General features: G+C 43.7%; 1 protein-coding gene across 1 annotated transcript; it reads left to right on the top strand.

The window, feature by feature from the left end:
- Positions 1-7,577: 7,577 nt before the first annotated feature.
- Positions 7,578-18,338, top strand: lrrc15 (leucine rich repeat containing 15). Its single transcript, XM_084307718.1, has 2 exons — positions 7,578-7,870; positions 15,835-18,338. Exon 2 carries the CDS (start codon positions 15,842-15,844, stop codon positions 17,555-17,557), a length of 1,716 nt encoding a protein of 571 aa, XP_084163844.1. The 5' UTR covers positions 7,578-7,870; positions 15,835-15,841; the 3' UTR covers positions 17,558-18,338.
- Positions 18,339-25,942: the final 7,604 nt, after the last annotated feature.

The raw sequence follows: 25,942 nt of genomic DNA, 5'->3' as shown, positions 1-25,942 counted from the left end.
AGACTTTCGTCTTGTTTACATCAGGGTCCCCCATTTTCAAGGCATACTGTATTAGTTTTGAAGACAGAGTCAGAGTCAGAGAGTCAGAGATTGTATTTGCCATGTATGGACGAATCCACATTGGAATACAGGTACAGAGCAATAATGTGTGTCTACAACTAAACCAATACAGGAGCAGAGTAGAAACAGCACAGAAAAAAACATGGACAGTAAGAAAAAAAGCACAGACAGTATAAAAGGACAAATGCTATAGGGTTACGATCAACATCCCCTAAAGTGCATATCATACAGTAGTAAAGTGCATGATGCATAGAGGCACAATTTACAGTAAAAGTGCATATAATCAAAGTGCATAATGCAGAGACACACAGAAACAGCACTTCCACAACCTGACGAGTAACACACCAAATTAAGAATAAGATAATATACAAATCTAGCCTTTGGAGTTATTCAGGCTGCGCACAGCACTGGGGAAGAAACTCTTAGTAAACCGAGAGGTAGAGCATGTGATAGAGCGGTAGCGTTTGCCCAAGGGGAGAGGGACAAAGAGGCCTGCAGCTGGGTGACCAGAGGGGTCGTTGATAATGCCAGAGGCACAGGAAAGCAGCCTGGCACCATAGATCGAAGGTTATCCTATAACCCTAGTTATATGAGTAATAGCGAGCGCTTTGCTCTATTGGAACTATCCCTTTAATTATTCTATCATGAAAACTTTGCACCACGTGTACGCACTCGCCATCTGCCTGACCAGCAGCGGAACCTATCAGACCCGGGCCGGGGGGCGGGGCTACATGACCGGGCCCTTTAAACCCAATAAAGTTTGACATTATATCGGGAGTCCGGGGTGGTAATCTGACGCTTGTGCGTAAAAAGTCGCAAACAGTCTAAGATTACAATTTAAAACAGTGTTTGAAAGAAAACGAATCAAAGAAAAGGTGTAATATTTAAGATTTCGTTTCTACAAAGGGTATAAAAACGAAATATATACAGATAATGATATAACATGACATAAAGCCAACAAACTACAAGAACAACGTAAACATAGCCTAATAAAATGACTACATTTCTGACACCATTCACCACGAACCACGAGAGCAGCTGGCGGCAATGTCCCGACTATGTGCTCTCCTGGGCAGCTTGGTGTAAACTCCTCATCCTTTGCTTGCAGTAGTAGTGTGTTGGGGTGAATTGGCTCAAACATGTTCACAGTTGCATTTAAGCTGGTGAATCTTTGGGACAGTTGCTGGATGATTATATCGAGACATGCATTGAAACGTTCACCCAAAAGTTTCTCTCTGTCTTCAGAAAGTTCATCAAAGTTCCTGGCCCTGCGTTGTTCCAAACTGTGTTTGACTTCCCCATTTAGTAGCCAGGGCAAGAGTGGCGGACTTCGCCTCATCAAATTGTCCCCTAGGCTACTCCACCAAGACACTGATGGCATTTTGCAGTAGAGTAGATGCTTTGAGAATATCCGCGTCTTTTGCAACAAGCGCATTATGGCGAGATGACCAGCGAGTAAGACATAATCGTTTTAATGTGATACTACACGAAATAACAACAACCATATCAACATTTACCACAAACTCACGTTTTCTTGTTGACAGTGTGTGTCCGTGATTGTAGCCTACCTGTAAATCTGGCTCACCCCCACTAACGTTGTTGGCGGGCTGGGGCTCTTCAACAACTTAAGATTCCTCCCGCAGGAGGAGAGTAGGGCGGAAAAAATATACATCTATAGCTTGGACAATTTGTCTTTTCCTTGGTCCCTTTTATCTTTTTCTTTGCGTTTTGTCGCTCCACTTTTGTGTTTATAAGTGCTCCCGCTCATGCTTAGGCAGTGCTCTGTTGACAAGTGATTGATGATGACGTTAATTTACGTATGATGTTGATGGACGGCTGATGACGATTTTACCCAAAATACATTTGGAGATGGAGACAATAGAAGGGATTCACTTGCAATTGTTCATGTTTTAATGTTAAATGTGAGTGTTGTAGTGCCAAAGGAAAGAGGAATAAACGGAGGTAACGTAATGCTTGTTTATTGTACAAAGCCACGTCAGTAAACAAGAACACAAGAGCACATGAATCGCTAGCACAGTAATGAATGAATAACAGCAAGTGCAACCGCAATAGATGTCCCCTCTGGCCGCGGCGCCAGATCATTCGTTCCCTCCCACTACACAACACAGTCAGAGGAGAACACGAACCAATACTGTAGTCACTACAGTGTGAAAATAGCAGCACAAGTTCAACTCATATTATAGGCGACGATACCTAATATATGACCACAAATGTCAGTGCACTCAGTGGCGCGAGGCAGCAGGGCCCGCCTGCGAATATCTCGGGGGCGGAGCCTGCTGCCTCGGCGACGGGCCCCCATTGGGTCGACGGCATCTTCTACCAGAGATGACGCTGAGTCAGAATGTTCAGGGCCCGCTCCTCCCCACGGCTAACGCCAACGGTTAGCCTAACAGCTAACTCCAGGTTGACGATTAGCACCAAGCTAACAGCTAGCTTCTTCACAGGCCCACCGTCGGCTTCGACCGACGGCCAGCTGCCGGCTAACAGCTAGCTCTTACCGGCCTATTGATAGCCACCAGCTAATGCAGCAGCAAGCTAACGACTAGCTCTGACGGGCCCACTGTTAGCTAACGGCTACTACTGAAGCTATGTAACATGAGGGGGAGCATGTCTATGTTCCCCGGGTCCTATGTTCCCCGGGTCCTATGTTCCCCGCTTGATTGATTGATTGACATTTTTAGACCACCAGCCCTGATTCCAAACTCTAACCTTAACCAACTTTGAAAGAGGGCCTAAGCTTAACCAGTTCGAAACAAGGCGGACATTAATAATTAATAAAATAAAATAAATTTATAAAATGTTCAATCTATTAATCAATCAAGCGGGGAACATAGGACCCGGGGAACATAGGACCCGGGGAACATAGGGATGATCCCACATGAGGAATAGCGATGCAGGCCCGATCACTACAGACAGCCAACTGCTCTTCTTTATCCCAAGAAAAAAGGAGAGGCAACACCCGTCCCTCTCACAGAACGGTGTTATCAGAGATACAGTGGCATCGGCAGCAAGCTCCGTTTTATGCGGGCTGCCGCCGTCTTGAGCACGGGGAACAAGGCGTGCAACTCCCCTTGCACACCTTCTTCCATCTCGCTCGCATCCCTCGCGGTCGGGCGGCTGCACACACTGTCTCCCTGAGTGCCTTGTCTCCCTGGGCCTTCGAACAAGAAAGCCCCCGCCTCCTCCATGAAATCCTCAGTTTCCATCAGATATGGAGAAGAGGCGGGGGAATCCTCACTCGGAGCCAGCTCAACACCGCCGCTTATCTGTCCGCCCCCGCTGCTCACCGTCGCAAGACGGGAACGAGAGGAGGCAAAGAGTCTGCGCCTCTGCGACACACACTCTCCTCCGGACGCCGCTCAGATGCAACCGCCTGCCACAAACGTGGAGGCAGGGACGCCCCACACGACGCACGGAGGAAGCCGCGACAGTGAAGCGCTGGTGGAGGTTAGAACGGTACTTGCCTAAATCCTCCGGTGGTGAAGACATTATCGCTTTATTTTTTCCCGAAAATCAGTGAGAGAGAAAAAAACAAAGGTACAATGTCAACGCAGCTCCTTACTAACTAACTACAACTCCTTACACTAAACTTAAAGCGGTGCTATGACACGGGCTTCGGTGGTGAAAGTAGGGAAGGAGCTGATACTATGGCCATGACCCCGCTTATATGGGAGCGGATGTGGGAGTGGTCAGGCAGATGGCGAGTGCGTACACGTGGTGAAAAGTTTTCATGATAGAATATGATTAAAGGGATAGTTCCAATAGAGCAAAGTGTAAGCTATTAACAAAATATAACTCTTCTAGAGCTGGCAGACTAACCCTGATTGTCTTGCGTGTGAGACGTACAATTCTGTTCAGAGATTTCTTCTCCTGGTCTGTAATGTTACCAAACCATATAGTACAGGAGGAAGTAAGACGGGCCCTAGATTTGGTGTATTAAGATACTATAACTAACAGGAAACAATCTCATGAACTGTGACCGACTGCAAGGGTTTGCTTACGGATATAGAATTGATTTCTCCTCTCTTTGCCTGTTATCTTTACTATATTGTTTCCATGAAGCCTGAGACCTTTTACATGTTAATTCCACCCTCACACTCTCAATTCTGGCAAAGAGGTGGTACTGTAGTTAGTTATAAGAGCGTTTTCTGTTCCAGTACACATGGATTTACTTACAGCAACACAGGAATGTTAATAGGAACAATGCTTCAGAAACTTCCTTTCCCAAGAACACAAGAAGATTTCCAATTTTAGCATCAAGACTAAATTGTAATGGGTTTATTTAAAAAGACATGGAAACCTAACTAATGTTTCAATAGCTTCAATCAATCTGGAACATAATTAAAAGAATATGTTTTGACAGAATATTATGATGAATATGTGAGCTGTGAATATGTTATATTAAATTATGGAACGGGCTGATTGTGGAGTTAAAGCAATGTCAAAACATAAAACAGTTTAAAATAAAATATAGTCAAATGGTTTTCCAGAGGTACAGAGATGAAGAAGGGGTTTGATAACTGGCTGTATGTATGTGTATGTATGTATATATATATATATATATATATATATATATATATATATATATATATATATATATATATATATATATATATATATATATATATATATATATATATATATATATATATATATATATATATATATATATATATATATATATATATATATATATATATATATATATATATATATGTGTAACGGATGGAAGCGCAGTCACGAAGGGCTGGGGTGAGTAGCGGTGCTATGGGTTAAACTCACTCTCATCCTCAAAAGACACATAGACACGTTACAAAGCAATGAGTTCACTTCTTGGTATAGCGGTCTGTGCTGTTGCACGTGGCGTGGGAGACCCGTGTTTGAAACTCCCTCTGGGCATCGAAGTTTGAGGTGACGTTGTCACAACCGTTACATAATATGTGCATATGTAGGTATATAGTTGTTGTATGTATAGAAAATGGCTAGAGGAACTATACAGGGTAACCTACAGTTTTGGCAAATATTAATAAGGTATTATTAAAAAATGCATTGTTAACTAAGTTAATTTTTTCAATATAAGTCTAGTAATGTATGAATTAGTAAATATAATATAGTATATTCTGATGAGTAAAAATGGGTGGGATTAAATACATGTATGCTTCTTCCCACTCCTTTTCAAAATTATGTAAATGCAAAAAAACTGGATTTAGTTAGACTTTTTTGTTTGTTCTTTGTTATTTCTTATTTTTGTATAGACATTTATTATTTGAACGTCTTAAGGCTATATCTGTACTTGATGTTTGTTTGTTGTGTTGCATATTTGAAATAAAATTCAATCAATCAATCAATAAATCAATCAATATGTGAGCTGTGACTGGTGAATATGTGAGCTGTGACTGGTGAATATGTGAGCTGTGTGCATTGCGCACGGACACATACACACACACACACACACACACACACACACACACACACACACACACACACACACACACACACACACACACACACACACAAACACAAATTAATAGCCTACAATTCAGTATTGTCATAGGGTAGCTCTCTAGGGAGTTTCTCCTTTCAGGTAAGGAAACTATAAAAGAAGGAAGGGTCACCACGTTAGAATACTAGCATTCTATAGGCCTACTGCTTGGTGCCAGACTTTGGTGCCAGTTCTATTGAAACTTGTATTAAAATAGAAAATATACCAGCTGTCCAAGGTATATATCAATCAACCAATATATCAAACGTTAGCTATGCATGTCCATGCAGTTTTGGGCAAGAACATGCAGTTCTTTGCATGTAGTATAAATGAATGGCTCAATCAGCCGAACGCACCATCGGAGGGGGGCTTCCCACTCTCCAGGACATTTACACCAAGCGTTGCAGGGCCAAGGCTAAGAGAATAGTCAAAGACTGTATAGCCACCCAAACAACAGCCTCTTTGCACTGATGCGGTCAGGCAAGCGCTACCGGAGTCTCATGGTCAGTACAGAGAGACTCAAAAGGAGCTTCTATCCACAGACCATCAGGATGCTGACTTTTTAACACTACACCATATTTTATCTATTTATTACTCTACCTATTTTTTTTTGCATTCTGTTCTTGCATTTTGTACATTTTAGTTTTGTATATTGTATATTTTGTATAGTGTTTGGTCTTTATTCTTTAACTTTTTACGCTCTCAGGAGGGTCATACAGAACCAAGCATTTCACTATCAGGTACATGTAGGCCTACCTTATATGTGACAAGTAAAACTAAACTTGAATATTTCTGTATACCGGAGTCCCTAAACAGTCTTGGAATTGCATACACTGGGTATGACTGGAAATATGAGACTCGTGTGGATCAAATTGTATTCATGTGTGATGATGTCAGTCCCCATAGTAGCCATTTCATTGTAATGAGATAATCTTTTGTAAAACTTGACCTCACTGTATACAATTACTTATTGTGACCTCTAGGATAATCACAGCCTCATGGAATTGTACAAACAATTTATTTTTTATCCCAAATCACATGTGGGCCGTTGTAAACACTCCCAATATCCCAATGTCGCAATAGCGTTTACCACAGCAAGGCGTAGGATTTTGCTGAGATGGAAATCTCCTGCCCCTCCTAAAATAGCTATGTGGCTTACAGATATTATGCTCTTTTTAAAGTTGGAAAAGATGAAGTTCACGCTTAGAGGATCTACAAAAACGTTTATCCAAAACTGGCAACTGTTTATTACTTACTTTGAAAGCCTTACACTTCCCACTAATTGATACCTTTACAGTCAAACTCATGTCTATGTAAGACTGTGAGATTATCAATGTAGCTCTAGGGTTAGCCTAAGGATCCATTGAGACTATTGTACACTATTGTAGCTGAGAATATAATCTACATCTGACAACCCTGACAGCTGTACACACCGACCATAGCCTATAGCCTACTATGTTTACTTGTGAGTGACTCCCTCCAACACCATACATTATTATTATATTTTTTTTTTATATATTTTATATTATTTTCACTCCTATTGACTTTCCTACTATTAACCTAATCTTAACATGAATCTCTCAAATGAGAAATAACCTTTTTCTTTAATAAGTGTTGTGGATTTTCTACTCTTGTGGGGACATTTGTACCCCATATGATAGTTAAACACATCGATCACACATCCACACCCTCTCTGACAGGGAGAGTCCAAAGCACATTCTCTCACAAAAAAAAACAAAAAACAGAACAAATCCAGCCCATGGAAAGAGTTGCATGAAGGGGTGGGGCTTCCCACTACCACAACCCCCCTCCCCAAATGTGTGTGTGTGTGTGTGTGAGAGAGAGAGAGAGAGAGAGAGAGAGAGAGAGAGAGAGAGAGAGAGAGAGAGAGAGAGAGAGAGAGAGAGAGAGAGAGAGAGAGAGAGAGAGAGAGAGAGAGAGAGAGAGAGAGAGAGAGAGAGAGATGTGAGAGGGGCAGAGAGAGAGAGAGAATGTGAGAGGGGCAGAGAGAGAGAGAGAGAGAGGGGGGCAGAGAGAGAGAGAGAGGGGCAGAGAGACAGCTAGAACGCCAGGGCAGTACCACAGCAACTCCAGCTGAGGACCTACAGCTTTTCACGGGTGCTGGGATGATGATGACGAAGAGCAGGAAAATGTGAGGATGTGAGAGTTCAGACAGAGACGACTGGAATCACTTATCAGCGCTACTTGTGAACGTGAAGAGGAGGTGGGAGTGAGAGGGCAGAGGAGGATAAAAGATAACCGGCTCTCCACACCAACTCATTCTCTCTGTTCACTCACCCAGCGGAGGTAAGTTCTGCAACAACAGCACGTCACTCAGGACACTAGCCGTGTGTCCTGTGCCTGATTTCATAATAGTCAAAAGTAGCTGTAGGGCAGTACTGACATAGTGATATTACATACACATGTAGAGGGGTACAGATATAGGGGTATACATACACATGTAGAGGGGTACAGATATAGTGGTTTAAATACACATGTAGAGGGGTACAGATATAGTGGTATACACATGTAGAGGGGTACAGATATAGTGGTATACACATGTAGAGGGGTACAGATATAGTGGTATACATACACATGTAGAGGGGTACAGACATGGTATACACATGTAGAGGGGTACAGATATAGTGGTATACATACACATGCAGAGGGGTACAGATATAGTGGTATACATACACATGTAGCGAGTACAGATATAGTGGTATACACATGTAGAGGGGTACTCTGCCCTACAAAGACAAGTAAGCAACCTAAATTCTCTTGTTTGTTTTTGCCCGACAATGTGCAACCTTTTGTTTTGTCCGTTTATGTGCCTGTCTGAATACTCTGTGCTATCATCACTTAAACTGAATGAAGTGCATTGTTATGTGGTTTCTGAGTGAAAGGAAATACGGTTTTACGACGGGCTATAGCTTTAGTCCGAAGTGTCCTCGATTTAAAAAAGAAAAGAAAAAAAAGAAAAAAAAGATAAATAACACATTCTGTTCTATAGCCTATAATATAGTTCTATAGCCTATACTACCGTTATATAGCCTATACTACTGTTCTATAGCCTATACTACTGTTCTATAGCCTATACTACGGTTATATAGCCTATACTACAGTTCTATAGCCTATACTACGGTTATATAGCCTAAACTACTGTTCTATAGCCTAATAAGCCTATACTACTGTTCTATAGCCTATACTACTGTTCTATAGCCGATACTACTGTTCTATAGCCTATACTACTGTTCTATAGCCTATACTACGGTTATATAGCCTATACTACGGTTATATAGCCTATACTACTGTTCTATAGCCTGTACTACTGTTCTATAGCCTATACTATGGTTATATAGCCTATACTGCGGTTCTATAGCCTATATTACAGTTCTATAGTCTATACTACTGTTCTATAACCTATACTACTGTTCTATAACCTATACTACTGTTCTATAGCCTATACTACTGTTCTATAGCCCAATAGCCTATACTACTCTTCTATAGCCTATACTACTGTTATATAGCCTCTATAATATGGTTATATACTGCAGTTCTATAGCCTATATTACAGTTCTATAGCCTATACTACTGTTCTATAACCTATACTACTGTTCTATAACCTATACTACTGTTCTATAGCCTATACTATGGTCCAATAACCTATACTACGGCTCTATAGCCTATACTACGGTTTTATAGCCTATACTACTATTCTATAGAGGTGACGGCAGAGAGGGGGATGAGAAGGAAGCTGGCTGCTATCCTGGAGAATCTCTCCCACCCCCTCTACGATGAGCTAGTCAAGATGAGAAGCACGTTCAGTCACAGACTCATACCCCCTCACACTCAACTAACCGCCTCGGCCAGTCCTTCATACTGGTCAGCGGCCATCAGGCTCCACAACAGTGGGCAGGGACTGCTGCCAGACATCCACCTACAACTACTAGGAACCTAAAAAGGACAATAATACTACCTTATGCATACTGCACCTTATGCGAATACTTTATTTCAGTTAGTTAGTTAGTTAGTTATTTTGATTTGTTATATTGTTTACACTGCTTGTTTGTACTACCTGTACCTTCCCTCCCCCTCCCCCATGCTGCTATGATGATGCCTGAATTTCCCCAAGGGGATCAATAAAGGAATATCTTATCTTATCTATCTTATAGCCGATACTACGGTTCAATAGCCTATACTACGGAACAATAGCCTATACGTAAAGTACTTGAGTAATTGTACTTTGTTACAATACTTAAGTACTGTTTTGGGGGATTTGTACTTTACTCAAGTATTATTAGGTTTGTATACTTTGTACTTTTACTCCATTACATTTCAGAGAAAAAAAACATACTTTTTACTCCTTACATTTAAAATGCAGACCTACAAAGTACAAAGTACAAATCTCACAGGTCCAACTATTTTAATTAGTATATTTGAATTGTTTATCTGGCCGAACTAACGTTAACGTTATTAATCCTGCGACCGCAGGTAAACAGCCAATCAAATCCCCATCAATGGAAAATGAACCCGCCCATACCCATGCTGATTGGTCCTTGTGCAACACTAGAAAGTGGGGATCTTTGATTAAACACCTGCTATCAGAAGAATAGACAGTCAGATCCGCATTATGCTGTGGTTAATATTGTGATATTATTCAGGGTACTCCAGTATTCTGTTTTTAATATTGTGATATTATTCAGTGTACTCCAGTATTCTGTGGTTAATATTGTGATATTATTCAGGGTACTCCAGTATTCTGTGGTTAATATTGTGATATTATTCAGGATACTCCAGTATTCTGTCTTTAATATTGTGATATTATTCAGGGTACTCCAGTATTCTGTCTTTAATATTGTGATATTATTCAGGGTACTCCAGTATTCTGCCTTTAATATTGTGATATTATTCAGGATAATCCACTATGCTGTGGTTAATATTGTGATATTATTCAGGATACACCATTCTGTTTTTAATATTGTGATATTATTCATGCTGTGATGTGAATGCCGTCCATGTTAGTTTACCTTCAATGGAGAAGTGCATTAAATCATTTTAATGCAAAAAAGTGTCCTCTGTTCTTTCATTTCAGCATTGTCTATCGCAGAACACATTCCATTGTGGGCAGAGTGTATGCTTGGTTTCATTCCAGCCTTGCCTAAACACCAGCTGATGATTTCACTAATTGGCTCACCTCTTCAACTAACTCACCTGGTGCAATGTATAGTTAAAATGAAAACTTGGCCCACGATGGAATGAGTTTGAGACCCCTGGTCTATCCCTTAAAAAAAAGGACTTTTACTTTTTAGTACTTAAGTACATTTAAAAGTAGGACTTTTTGACTTTTACTCAAGTGTGTTTTTAGCCAGATACTTTGACTTTTACTTGAGTCAGATTTTGAGACAGTACCCATACTTTCACTTAAGTATAATTTCTGGGTACTTTTTACACTCCTATAGCCGATACTATGGTTCAATAGCCTATACTACGGTTCTATAGCCTATACTATGGTTCTATAGTCTATACTACCATTCAATAGCCTATATTATGGTTCTATAGCCTATACTACGGTTCTATAGCCTATACTATGGTTCTCCCGTTTGCTGGTTCAGTCTTTTCATGACAGACAAAAGTGCTGATACTCCAGTAAATGGAAGTGGGGCACTGCAATTAATGGTGAAGTGGAAATGCTTTAGCCATTACACTGTAGTGGAGAACATTCCAGCTTTGCTCGGTCTGGAGCAGACGGTGGTTTTTGGTCTGACTGGGACCTACACCAGGGGAAACATGGTGTACAGCTGACAGTATTGTTTTCTTGTGAAATCCGTATTTGGTGATGAATCACGAGGCAACGTGCACAGTACACAGTCCTTCATGTTTTCATTTCGAACACATTATAACTAGGGCTGTCAAAGTTAATGCTTTAACTTTGGAGATTAATTTAAATGATTTAAAGCATTCAAATAAATGTATATAGATTAATCTATGGAGTGAAAAATCTTCAATATTAGCGCCGCGGATATAAGAAAGAGGTCTAGCTGAGTCAATGTTGATGGTTTTGTTGAACATTTGTATTTCACAGGAGAGAAACTGTATTCAAAGAAAGCTATTAAAATAGTCTTTGAATCTAAATATACTTTCTTTGTGTTGATTTTACATTAATTCCATGATTTTACTCAAGTAAATATCTGTTACAAGCTTCGGTCTTTTTAAGACAAATGCTATCTAGATTAATTACAGAAAATTGTGAGATTAATTAGTTAATCTATTGACAGCACTAATTAACACATTATTAGATTAGTGCTCAGCTATCTCCTCAACAGATAAGGGGGTGGGGGTGACAGTGGCTCAGGAGGTAGAGCAGTCGTCTGGGAATCCGGACGTTCCCGGTTCGATTCCCGCTCCTCCCGGGCAGCGTGTCGAAGTGTCCTTGAGCAAGACACTTAACCCCTAATTGCTCCTGATGTGCAGGTTGGGCACCTTGCATGGTTGCCTCCGCCGTCGGTGTGTGAATGTGTGTGAGTGAATGGGTCAAATGTGAGGAACAAATTGTAAAGCGCTTTGGATAAAAGCGCTATATAAATGCAGCCATTTGTGAAACTGCTGGTGGAAGAGTGTAAAAGCAGAAACTTCACCTCCTGCCTAGCAGGGTCATGCCCTCTGACCTCCTGGTCCAAAGCCAGTAAACTCTGTACCACAGTAGCCGAGGACATGGAAGTGGTGGTTATGATGTAATCGGTTGCGTAAAACAATGTTCCACCACATACTCTTCAGTGACCTAATCATGAGGATAACTATTTGAGGATATATACGGGACAAGATGAGATGCACTGTAGGGCGGCACGGTGGTGTAGTGGTTAACACTGCCGCCTCACAGCTAGAAGGTCCAGGGTTCAATTCCCGCTTGGTGTTGCCAGGTACCCAGGTGGGGTATCTCCCAGACCTCTCTGTGTGCAGTTTGCATGTTCTTCCCGTTCTCACAAGGATTTCCCCTCCAGATAAGATAAACCCAATGGAAAAACATGCTCCCTGACGAAGACGGACAGGAGCACTTGGATTGGTCCCTGTGGTCTAATGGCCCCATAGGGAAGACACACCCCCACAAGAATGGGTAGGACATGTAACAAGAACATCTGGGAACATCTGGGAAGCACCAGGCTCCATTTTATGTTCGGTCGCCTTTGAATAAATAAAACACGTTCCCTCTTGTGGGTGAACTCAGCAGCCATCACACGTCGGAAAGACCCGGTCTGCGCCTCAATATCTCCCTGCTCGGTGCCTTGAGCTGCCAAGTGGAGCTACGTGTCCCAACCAGGATCTCTATGGAGAGTGCATGGAGCGGATCATTATGCTGGCAGAGGTTTTGTATATGAAACCTTGTGTGCCATTACAAACACTGAGCACAGCTCCAGTCCCTCGGCCACAGACGACTCAACAGACGGTTGTCTTGTTGAGTCAGAGTCCATATTGAATGAGGACAAACTGTTTTTGTCATTCATTCTTTAACAGAAATGTTTTAACAAAAGCTCCCCGACTCTCTATTCCCTCAATGGAAATTATTATAATGTTTATGATTATTAGCTCCGTCTAGCACCAGTAAGTGGGAACAATTTATAAGAGTGAGTGAGGCTACTGGTGATTCCTGTGACAATGAGGATTTCTAACCTAGATGTTTTTGTGGTTTTAGAATATGCTCAGTGCAAGTTTTTTCAAAATACTAGTCTGTGGCTTGCGTGACCCTTTGTTATTATTTAATACAAATATGTCTTCCTGACACATCCCTGCCAGCACAGTAGCTAACCGATCGGCCAAGCAGTCTCACATGATCAGGTCTGTGTTTACGACACTGCTGTGACTGATTATGTGACTTATTATGTGACTGCTGTATGATTGTTGCTCCTACACATGCACACATCTGTCACATTAATAACGGACTTTATTGAATATTGTATTTTGTAATGTAGGCTGACAGAACCCCCCCCCCCCCCCCCCCACAGGGAAGTTGTCATCGATCTAATTAGCATACCTCATCTTTTCCGTTTCCTACCATTGCAGGGAAGTATAAACAAGCCTAACTTTAGCTTTACTCCAGCAGCCAGTCAGCAGATTGTCCATTATTACAAGAGAGGAATAGCCCCATGGATGGAATATCATATGCTTCTCTTACTAATGAGTTACCTCCATTTCCATAGTTGGAATAACGTTTTAACCTCTTAAGTGGCAATTTTTTTACTTGAACTTGAGGACTTACTATATTAATTGAAAATGGGGGACCCTGATGTAAACAAGACAAACGTCTTTCTCTGGTCTGCATCCCCTTAACAATTGTGTGTATTGAGCCGTACTGTATTGTACCCATTCTGCAATCTGTTAAATAAAGTTTTCATTCATTCATTCATTCATTCATTCATTCATTCATTCATTCATTCATTCATTCATTCATTCATTCATTCATTCATTCAGACTGCATACTTTTTTGCAAACGAAAATACTATACTTTATACTTATAGCACATGCATGAGCCTGGTCTCTATTGAAAGATGACATTCTGAAGTTTCCGATACAATAAAAGAAATTCACTTTTAGTGCTAATGAAATATAGTAATATAGGGCTGAACTTGAGTTGTAGAAAAACTTGTTACTCACGTTTTTCTGTAGTAGTTAGTAGTCCAGAAGTAGTATTTCCAAAGACTGTGGCTCTTGATATGTAGATAAATGTGCAAAATGTACAACATCATTTTTAAACTCTGAGATAATTGTCCATCTCTCCCACCGGAGGAAATGTGTCCGCCGTTGAAGCTATTGACAGTTTACGCAGTTGTACTTATGTCTAAAAAGCCATAAATCAGTTCAGCAGAGCACATCTCATCTCATCGTGTTATTGTGAATAAAGAAAATGCTATTTCTCAAGAGAATGTGCATCAAATGAATTTGATGAGCCTTTGCTATCTAAATAAACAACCTTTAGAGAAATGTATGAATATCCCCCAAAACTGACTTTTGTTAGTCATAAATGGCTCACTGTGTTTCAAGCGTCCTCTGCTGGCTGAATGAGAGTCTGTCCTCTCTGTGTTTCAAACCCCTCTCTGTAAATCGTGGCAGTCAAGAGACAACATAATCTCCCTTGCTCTTGAGTAGGAAGAACCACAGGCCAGATCCCCACCCTGGGAACAAAAGAACATTGTTGATCCAATCGCTCTGCTCTTTCCTCCAAACTTGTGTTAGAGAGTAGAATTGCTCAGCTACATTTACACTTAGTCATTTAGCTGATGCTTCTATCCAAAGCGACTTAAAAGTTCTGTACAACAAGTCAGGAGGAAGGCTGAGTGCTACAGACTTGAGTGAATAGTAGTAAAGACATATTAGCATAGTCGGTAATAATATAGGCAAGGTCGATTCCTTAGTAGCAGAGTGTAATAGTAGAAGACAGTACAAAGGTTAGTATTTATTTTTTATTCTTTTTCTTTTTCTTTTTACACAATGTGGTGTCCAGACTACAGCTACGACTGTATCATGAACCAAACCTATTTAAAAAAAATATATAATAAAAGAGGATGAGAGCACATTCCAACTTAAAGCTTGAACTCCGTGATCCAAGTAAACAAAAGGGGTAGCCCCACCACCAAAGAATGAAGAAATAAGATTTTTTTCAATGACCGAGCTCCTGATAGTAAGACTAGAAAATGTGATTTAAAATGTATTTTATATATAGGTCGGGGGCTGCAGAATGTGTGTTTACATTGTTTGTAAATATTGGAGTCAAGAAGGACTGCTACAGTATATTCCGATTCTTGATTCATAAATCAAACTCTTTGAGAATGCACCACATTTATGAGCTTACACACACACACACACACACACACACACACACACACACACACACACACACACACACACACACACACACACACACACACACACACACACACACACACACACACACACACACACACACACACACACACACACACACACACACACACACACACACACAGCATGAGGCTTTAAAACAAAGGTTGCTAAATATAGTGCATTCTTATGGGCAGTACAGTATGTGCGGCTCTCTTACTGAATCTGATCTGCCACACACACTACCACAACACAACACATTATGTCAACAACTGACACAGTACTGTTGTACTGGCTAGTGCTGTCCCCCACTATAGTGTTCTTTGTTACGTCTAATTGGTTTGTGGACTATGGCCACATTACTGTTATTATGGTTCATTGTCTGATCATAAAGCTGATGAAACTCTCTCCTGTTTTTTTAGGAGAATAATGGACCTGTCAATCACCCTTCATATGCTCCTCCTCCTCTGTTACTTCAAAGCTGCTGAAGGGGCGTGTCCAGAAGGATGCCGGTGCCAGGAAAGCAGAATCCTCTGCAGTGGAATCTCGGCCTTCCCCACCGCTGTGCCCCCATCTACCAACACCCTCTACATCTCCAACTGTACCATCTATTCACTTAAACCAGAGGACTTGACCGATTTCGCCAGAACCCTCGGCGTCTTTGTCATTAAAGACAGCGTGTTGAGGGAGGTGCGTCCTGGCACGTTTAATTCAGCTCCTAACATGGGCGCCTTGGGGTTCACTGGCACGGAACTGCAAGATCTTCCTCAGGCGCTGTTCCAGAACCTTCTAAAGCTGGAGTCTCTGACCCTGAGCAACAACCGGCTTCTGGTACTTCGCCCCGGCTGGTTCTCCTCCCTGTCGGCTCTGAGGGTCCTGGACCTCAGTAAGAACCAGTTCACCTCTGTACCCGTGGAGACATTCAATCCCCTTGTCGAGCTACAGACACTCAGCTTAACCTCGAATAATATCAGTCGGCTCCCATTGGAGACCTTCCGGGGTCTTTCCAAGCTGAAGACCTTGCGCCTCAACAAGAACTCACTCCGGGAGATCCCTCCTGGAGCCCTGGGTGGCCTGGTGAACCTGGAGGAGCTGTCCCTGCAGGACAATCTGATCACTCACCTCGACCCCGACCTGTTCTCTAACACTCGGAACCTCCAGAAGCTCTTCCTCTCACACAACAGGCTAACAACTCTTCCACAAGGGGTCTTCCTCAGTCTGCCCGACCTGTACCAAATCTCCTTGTATGAGAACCAGCTGGAGAGCCTGTCCCCGGGCGTATTTGGACCCATGGCGCTGGGACAATTGTGGCTCTACGACAACATGTTGAGCCGTCTGGAAGACAACGCCTTCGGGAACCTGACCCAGCTGCGTCTCTTGGTGCTCAGCCGCAACCGGATCAGCCACGTGTCCCCCGGAGCCTTCAGAGGGCTGGAGCAGCTGGGGGAGGTGTCTCTTCACACCAACAAGCTCACAACCCTGGAGGCGGGCACCTTCCAAGGTTTGCCCAAGCTGGTGAACATCTCCCTGGAGCACAACCACATCCACTCCCTCCCGGCTGGCTTCCTTCGGGGCGTGGATCACATGGGCCAGATTGACCTGCATAACAACTCCCTCCCCAATCTGCCAAAGGAGATCCTGGACGCCCTCGCTGTGGCGAAGGAGGTGCTGCTGCAGCAGAACCCCTGGAGATGTGACCAGGACATCCTGCCATTAAGGAACTGGCTGAAACAGCACCCATCTCTGGCCAACGAGAGCCTTGTGGTGTGTGACACACCCCTGAAACTGAATGGTGAGGTGATCACCCTTCTAGCCCTTGACGAATTGACGCCTCTCAGCCCGACCGATGAACCGGCGGCGGCGACCCCGACGGAGATGAGGAGGAAACCTAACACGCCGCCCCCCAAGAGGAGCACCGTCTCCCCCACCTCGGAGACCACGACCACCTCGGACCCGGTGGAAGACACCAGCAGTGGACAGGGGGAAGAAGGGGTGGTGTCCAAGGACACTCAGATCATCATCATAGCAGTGGTGTGCACCGCCATCATCAGTAGCCTCATCATCTTCTGTGTGTGTTGGAGGAGGAACAAGAAGAGAGGCAGCCGCAATATGGGCCGTAGAAACAAGAACAACTCCGTGCTCTAGACAAGACCGCCCAGGATCAGCCACCCAACAACCGTTACAGCCTAGGGAAACTATCTTCTAATTACTGTGGCTAACAAACTATAGCACCGTGGCCTATTCTGTAATTGTGGAGCCTAAAACATTTTGTTTTTAGAGCCTAATTTCAATATTTTTTTTTTATTTTTGTATTTACATAAGGACACACTGCAGTTTCGCTCAGAACTAATAGCACAGACTTGTAAGCAGAATTACCCCTGATTAGCTTTTAAGCCTAAAACAAATTCATGAAAATAAATCAAATGTACAGTGAAATGTTTCTCTGGAGGCTCCTCTGAACGTTGGCTATGGCTCAAGACTTGAACTGTGTTTTTCACAAGAAGGGGAGGGACGCAACATCTTCTTAACTGTATGACAATCACTTGGACATTGTGTGGACCCATTGAGCATTTAAATTTTGTAAATATATTCTCAAATGCTTCTAAACAATTATTTCCTTTGATGTAATGAAGATTTGGCTGCATTCAGCATACTGTTCAACGATTGTGTAATCTAGTGGCACTTTCATTATTACTAACTGCTTGGATAATGTGTAATTTTCATATAGAAGGTTCTGTGCAGACGTACATAGATTTCAGCAACAGTTGTAGTTAGATTGAATGGTTATACCTCCCTACATAATCACACATGCTATCTCAATTCTTACTCTTACCATGACACAAATCATCCAAAGGTTTTAACATTTACTGAAAAATACTGCTCTCTATTGAATAAAAGCACTGCTTTAGGTGGTTAAGTTCTGAAATGGCCTACACCATTCGTTTAATTCTGCCATTGACACTATATCTTCAAACAGGGTGTAAGCCAAATCACTTATATTGATATAAGACTTGTGAACTGGAAAATACCGTTATTTATTGCCAAAATATTTATGGAACATCATGCATGTATTTTGCGGCATTTCCACCATGTCTTTGTTCACAGCACCCACGTTTTTCAACCAATTCAGCTGGTTACTACCACCCAAAACACATTATCACCCAAACACATTATCACCCAAAACACTGTATCACCCAAAACACCATATCACCAAAAACACCATATCACCAAAAACACCATATCACCCAAAACACATTATCACCAAAACACCATATATAACCCAAACACCTTATTACCAAAAACACCATATATCACCCACAACACATTATCACCCAAAACACCATATATAACCCACAACACCTTATATCACCCAAAACACCATATATCACCCACAACACCATATCACCCACAACACCTTATCACCCACAACACATTATCACCCAAAACACCTTATCACCCACAACACATTATCACCCACAACACCTTATCACCCAAAACACCATATATCACCCACAACACCTGATCACCCACAACACATTATCACCCAAAACACCTTATCACCCAAAACACCATATATCACCCACAACACCTTATCACCCACAACACATTATCACCCAAAACACCATATATCACCCACAACACATTATCACCCACAACACATTATCACCCAAAACACCTTATCACCCAAACACCTTATCACCCACAACACCTTATCACCCAAAACACCTTATCACCCAAAACATTGTATCACCCAAAACACCATATATCACCCAAACACCTTATCACCCAAACACCTTATCACCCAAACACCTTATCACCCAAAACACATTATCACCCAAAACACCTTATCACCCAAACACCTTATCACCCAAACACCTTATCACCCAAAATACATTATCACCCAAAACACATTATCACCCAAAACACCTTATCACCCAAACACCTTATCACCCAAACACCTTATCACCCAAAATACATTATCACCCAAACACCTTATCACCCAAACACCTTATCACCCAAACACCTTATCACCCAAAACACATTATCACCCAAAACACCTTATCACCCAAACACCTTATCACCCAAACACCTTATCACCCAAAATACATTATCACCCAAACACCTTATCACCCAAAACACATTATCACCCAAACACATTATCACCCAAAACACCTTATCACCCACAACACCCTAACACCCAAAACATCATATATCACCCACAACACCTTATCACCCACAACACCTTATCACCCACAACACATTATCACCCAAAACACCTTATCACCCAAACACCTTATCACCCACAACACCTTATCACCCAAAACACCGTACCACCCAAAACACCTTATCACCCAAACACCTTATCACCCAAACACATTATCACCCAAACACCTTATCACCCAAAACACATTATCACCCAAAACACCTTATCACCAAAAACACCATATCACCCAAAACACATTATCACCAAAACACCATATATCACCCACAACACATTATAACCCAAAACACCTTATCACCCAAAACACCGTACCACCCAAAACACCTTATCACCCAAACACCTTATCACCCAAACACATTATCACCCAAAACACCTTATCACCCAAACACCTTATCACCCAAACACCTTATCACCCAAAACACATTATCACCCAAACACCTTATCACCCAAAACACATTATCACCCAAAACACATTATCACCCAAACACCTTATCACCCAAACACCTTATCACCCAAACACCTTATCACCCAAAACACATTATCACCCAAAACACATTATCACCCAAACACCTTATCACCCAAACACCTTATCACCCAAAACACATTATCACCCAAAACACATTATCACCCAAAACACCTTATCACCCAAACACCTTATCACCCAAACATCTTATCACCCAAAACACATTATCACCCAAAACACATTATCACCCAAAACACCTTATCACCCACAACACATTATCACCCAAAACACCTTATCACCCACAACACCACAATAATCACCCAAACACCTTATCACCCAAAACACATTATCACCCAAAACACCTTATCACCCACAACACCTTATCACCCACAACACATTATCACCCACAACACCTTATCACCCAAAACACATTATCACCCACAACACATTATCACCCACAACACCTTATCACCCAAAACATATTATCACCCACAACACCTTATCACCCAAAGCACCTTATCACCCAAACACCGTATCACCCACAACACCACAATAATCACCCAAACACCTTATCACCCACAACACCACAATAATCACCCAAACACCTTATTACCCAAACACCTTATCACCCAAAACACATTATCACCCAAAACACATTATATCCCAAACACATTATATCCCAAAACACCATATCACCCAAAACACATTATCACCCAAAACTAAGTATCACCCAACATCTTATCATCATCACCCAAAACACTGTCAACAACCAGGGCTTGACATTAACTTTTTGGCTCACTAGCCACTGTGGCTAGTGGTTTTCCAAAGTCACTAGCCACTCAGCATTTTCACCAGCCAAAAATCACCACACTAAATAATTTTTTCATCAATACGTTCCCATTTTATAGTGTGATGATGAATAGGTTTAAAATCAAAATGCATATATGATCGGTATCATGTTCCACCATGAATGCATGAAAGGGGGGGGGGGGGGGGGGCGGGGGATGTTGTTTCTGATTATTGATTACCAATAACGGCATTCGTTATTGTAGCATCATACACTGATGTGTCATGATGTCATGATGTCATGTATGTTGTGTATGTCATAAATGTCACTATAAATTGAAAATGGGGGACCCTGATGTAAACAAGACAAACGTCTTTCTCTGGTCTGCATCCCCTTAACAATTGTGTGTATTGAGCCGTACTGTATTGTACCCATATTCTGTTAAATAATGTTTTCATTCATTCATCGGCTGGTTGGCTATGCTAACAAGGCCTGATCAGCATGAAATCGTTCTTACCTGTGGCCGGTTGGATCCCAAAAAGGATTTCCCAGTTATTGATCGCCAATTCGGCGTCGCAAAAGGTATTCCATGCGATCTGATGAAGGCATAACTTCACGCTAACAGAAAAAGTAGGCCTGAATGAAAAAGATTTACATCCGGTCTGAAAACAAGGAGTACTCCATTCTCGAGACAGCACCACTACCAGGATCTGGCCGGTAATGCACTTTTCCGAATTGTTGTGGGAGTTGTAGTATTATGTAGTATCACTTGGATTGACTTAATTATTGCCGATGCCTTTTGTAGACTACAATGTGACTTTTTCGAAAAAAAAGTCACCGGCCACTGTGGCCGGTAGAATGACAGAGTTACCGGCCACAGCCGAATTCTACCAGCATTTGGCCGGTGGTCAGGTGTTAATGTCAAGCCCTGTCAACAACGTATCACCGAAACACCTTATGATTACCCACAACATCTTACCACCCAAAATGTATTATCAACACCTTATCACCCAAAATACTTTATCAACACCATATCACCATCTTACCAACACCATATCACCATCTTATTAGGCCACAACACCTCATAGCCTTGAGCGCTCTCGACTCTGATTCCAGACTCTGATTCCTTTTGGACGTTTTAATCAACAAAGCCCCGGGTGGGACTTCATTACATACAGAGGTCTTCAAAAAAGAGACAGACAGAAATTCGTTCCTACATTTCTCTAGCTACCATATCCCGGCTTTAAAAAATAGTCTACCTTTCAGCCAAATACTCAGGTATAAGAGAATCTGTGACACGGAGGTCAGATTCAAGGCCCAAGCCGAAACCCTACGGGAGAATTTTCATGACAGAGGATACAGTGCTATATTAACAGCTAAGGCCCTGCACAAAACTCAGCAGATTGACAGATCCTTGTTACTGGCCCCTAAGAAGAAAAAGGTACACTCTGACAAAGTGGCCTTTGTGTCTACTTACAGCCCGATTACTAGAGACATACGTACCATTGTCAATAAATACTGGCATATTTTACAGTCAGATCCTATAGTTGGAGCGGCGTTTCAGCATTCGCCCAATTACTATTACAAAAGACAAGCGAATCTCTCAAATCTGCTGGTGAAAACGGATTTTCCCAAGGTAAAATCAACTCACTTTATGTCTAACATCCCAGATGGGAACTTTCCCTGTCAATCTTGTGTACATTGCCAAGGGATGATCAAAGACAAAAGTTATACACACCCAAAAACGGGCAAACGGTTATCGGTCAAAGGGCGTATTACCGTTAGGTTATGACTATAACCAAGTTCTGTTAGTTAGGGGCGATGCTTGGCATCGCTACTGCACTATCTCGCGTACGTGCACGCGTACTGAATAAACCACAAATGTACCTCTAATACCAGTATTAGTCTGACCACACCCCTCATCAGCTTACCTTCATAAGCAGGTGTGTGGTCACCTGCTCTCCTCCTTCCCAAGCTTTCACCACAAGGTGAGGACAAGGGCTGCAGCGGCGTCCGATGCCAAGCATCGCCCCTAACTAACAGAACTTGGTTATAGTCATAACCTAACGTTCTGTATCGTTAGTGGCTTAGCTTGGCATCGCTACTGCACAAGGGAGGCCAAGCGGAGCCACTTGGCTGACAAATACACCCCGCTGACAGCCCCCCAAAACCATCAGAACAGGGAGGGCCGAGCCCCCCCGACCCCCCCTAATGGAGGGTAGCCCCCCTATTAGGGACGTCACGGGAGGGCGACGGACCCGACCGTGCGAAGAGGCACTCAAGCAACTCAACGCACAGGGTGAGCAGACCGTGGCTTGATCCCACGACTACACACACGCACAACCCGCATGCCACCCGGGAACGAACGGAGGAACAACCTCGTTACTGCCCCCAGAATCACGGGGTCAAGGGCAAACCCAACCCCGTGGCAAGGCCGTAGCAGCGGAGCACGAAGGAAGACCCAGACCCACCAAAAGGACTGGACTCCCTGGAATGGGGGCCCGGAGAAGTCCATGATGCCAGCATCAAGACCCCACCAGGTGGGCACGTAGTGCCCCGCCCCCCACATCGCCAGCGTATTCGGACAAAGGCCCCTCAGTTAATGCACCTGGTATTCCCAGGCGGAACCAACCAGGCCAGAACCTGCCCAGCTTCCGAGATCGGACGAGACCGGGCGTGTTCAGGTCGGTATGGCCGTAAGCCGAGCGGGCCCCGTCCCCCCAATAGTACACCGCCTGGCACACTGACCCTGCAGAATAGGCAGTCAGCATGGCCGTAAGCACACAAAAAAGGTTAACCAACGGAAGCAGGCAGCGCACCGGGGAAAAACCAGGCAACAGGCTGTTAACCCTAGCCTGGAGACTGCGGACGAGACAGGCGCCAGAGGGGACAGCTGAACACAGCCGCCCCGGCGGAAGGAGCGTAAGCTGGCGGTGTTGCATGACCAAGCCTCCATTTAACAACCCCCACCCAGAGGGGTCGAGGCAGAGAAGGCTGACACGATTGGCAGACGTCATGAACGTGCAGGGGCACCCTCAAACGGTGAACCCGGGAGTTGACACTGCTCCAACACACCAGGGAATCAACCACCTCGGTGTTACCCAATGCGGTGGTTGTTCCTATAACCCCTCAAGAAAAAACTCCAAAACACACCTGCGGGTATACACCGGCTATACCGCAGTACAAGTGTTTCAGTTTCCAAAAAGGGTTAACCCAGGCCTACGGGTCGCAAACATCACTTCGGACCGGGCCTGGCGGTACGGGAAGCACAGGGTCACCAGAGGAGGTCAAAAAACCACCCCCACAGGCCCCTCTTCGCCATGCGTGAGAGAGGAGCGAAAAATAATGGAGAACCAGCCCCTAAGCACACCGTACCTGGTATTCCCCGGCGGTCTCCCAACCAAGTACTAACCAGGACCAACCTGTGTAGCGGCCGAGATCCGACGAGATCGAGCGCGTACAGAATGGCATGGCTGTAAGCCATGACGACAGTGCTGAGTAAAAACATACCCAACCAGGGTCTCCATAGCGCTTAACCCTGTGACACCCAGACCGACCTGGCATTTTTCCCCCTGAAAAAAGCCCAAGTCCCTCAGGGTACCAGAACAGCAGATCTGCATCCCCGGCGGACAACGGGTTCAACTGATCTGGACCAGCGTGACCAGAACCAGTCCCGTGCCCTAACCACGCCGACATGCCTACTCCAGGAGAAGGGCAGATATGCGTGTTGATCTTAACATGAAAAGAAGGCGCCACCCAGACGTCGGGACGAACCGCGCCTGGTGGCCCACCCCAAGGGCGTGAGACCCCACTACATATGTTCAGATCCATCCCGTCATCATCCCCCAGACATGAACGAGAATCCGTCGACAACCCACCCAGGTCATGGGATGTGGTCGCCGGAAGAGGAAAAACCCCCATCTCAGTTGCTTTATAAAAACGCTGTTTCAACCACAAGCAACTAAGGCGTGCCAGTCAATCGCCTGTTTACAGCGAGCTAGCACTATACGTGCGTCGGGACACACCCCCATCAATGAACAGGCTATTTAGACCTGTCATTGAATCCCCAAGGCGCCCAGGGGAACGACAAGAGGGGTGTGACACTCCCTAACTCCAACACTTCTGGAATAGAAAGAAGGAAGCATCAACAGTATGTATCCCAGTCTACACAGCCGGGGTAAAAAATGTTCACATTTTTACATCCCACCACCCTCCCATAGGAAAGAGACGGGGATCCCCAGAGAGACTTCCCACGCGAGCTGTACAGATTGAAAAGAATATATTGCACCTTGAGCCATGTAAAAAACTGGTTTTAGGGCCTCCGGGGAAGAGGCACCGAACCCATACACACTCAATAAACGAATTGAATCGAATATACATACAATAGAAAAGGACCCTTCTAGAGGGTCCACTCACTTTGACAATCTGAGGAGGAAGGCTCTGTACTCTGATGGAGGCTTCCTCACATGGAAGAAGGAGTCCGAACTCACAGAAGGCCTGAGTAGGCGCTTGGTGAGGAGGAGCCCTGACCACCCCCCCTGAAAACAGATCCATCACATGGACCTGAACAGCACACGGAAGTCCTACCAACAGAGACGCGCACGGTGACGTACTCTATGGCGGGGGAATTCCTGCGGTGCACACGCCCAATATACCAGGCCGTGGGACCAGGAACTCCCTCCCCCCCCCCCCCCCCCCCCCCCCCGTAACGTGCCGAACCGCCACGTGACGGGAACCTTGAAGGACAGGGGGTGTACCCCTGACCGACAGAACAATGGGGAGAGGAAAGGTTACCAGTTCACCCCTTTACGACCCCACACCCATGATACGACGTAACGACAAAAAGAGAATATGACACAGTCATAGTCAGCTCTATGAAGCGTTTCACAGCTCCACACAGCGCACGAGCTAACCTGCTATCTGATTTTTACTAAGGAAAAACACAGAATAGAGAGGGCTCTAAGAACCCCGGTCCAACATACACATGTGCTTCTGTGGCCAGTACAACCCAGTTGTAGGTCACATGACACACACAACCCATCATCACCTACAAAAAAC

Source organism: Notolepis coatsorum (genome assembly GCF_963971535.1).
Source record: "Notolepis coatsorum genome assembly, chromosome: 2".
NCBI lineage: Eukaryota > Metazoa > Chordata > Actinopteri > Aulopiformes > Paralepididae > Notolepis > Notolepis coatsorum.
The sequence above is the reverse complement of the archived record's forward strand: the minus strand, read 5'-3'. Positions and strand labels throughout refer to the sequence as shown.

Bases quoted from the DNA above. Each gene is read 5' to 3' on its own strand.
- lrrc15 (XM_084307718.1), top strand. From the start codon at position 15,842: ATGGACCTGTCAATCACCCTTCATATGCTCCTCCTCCTCTGTTACTTC.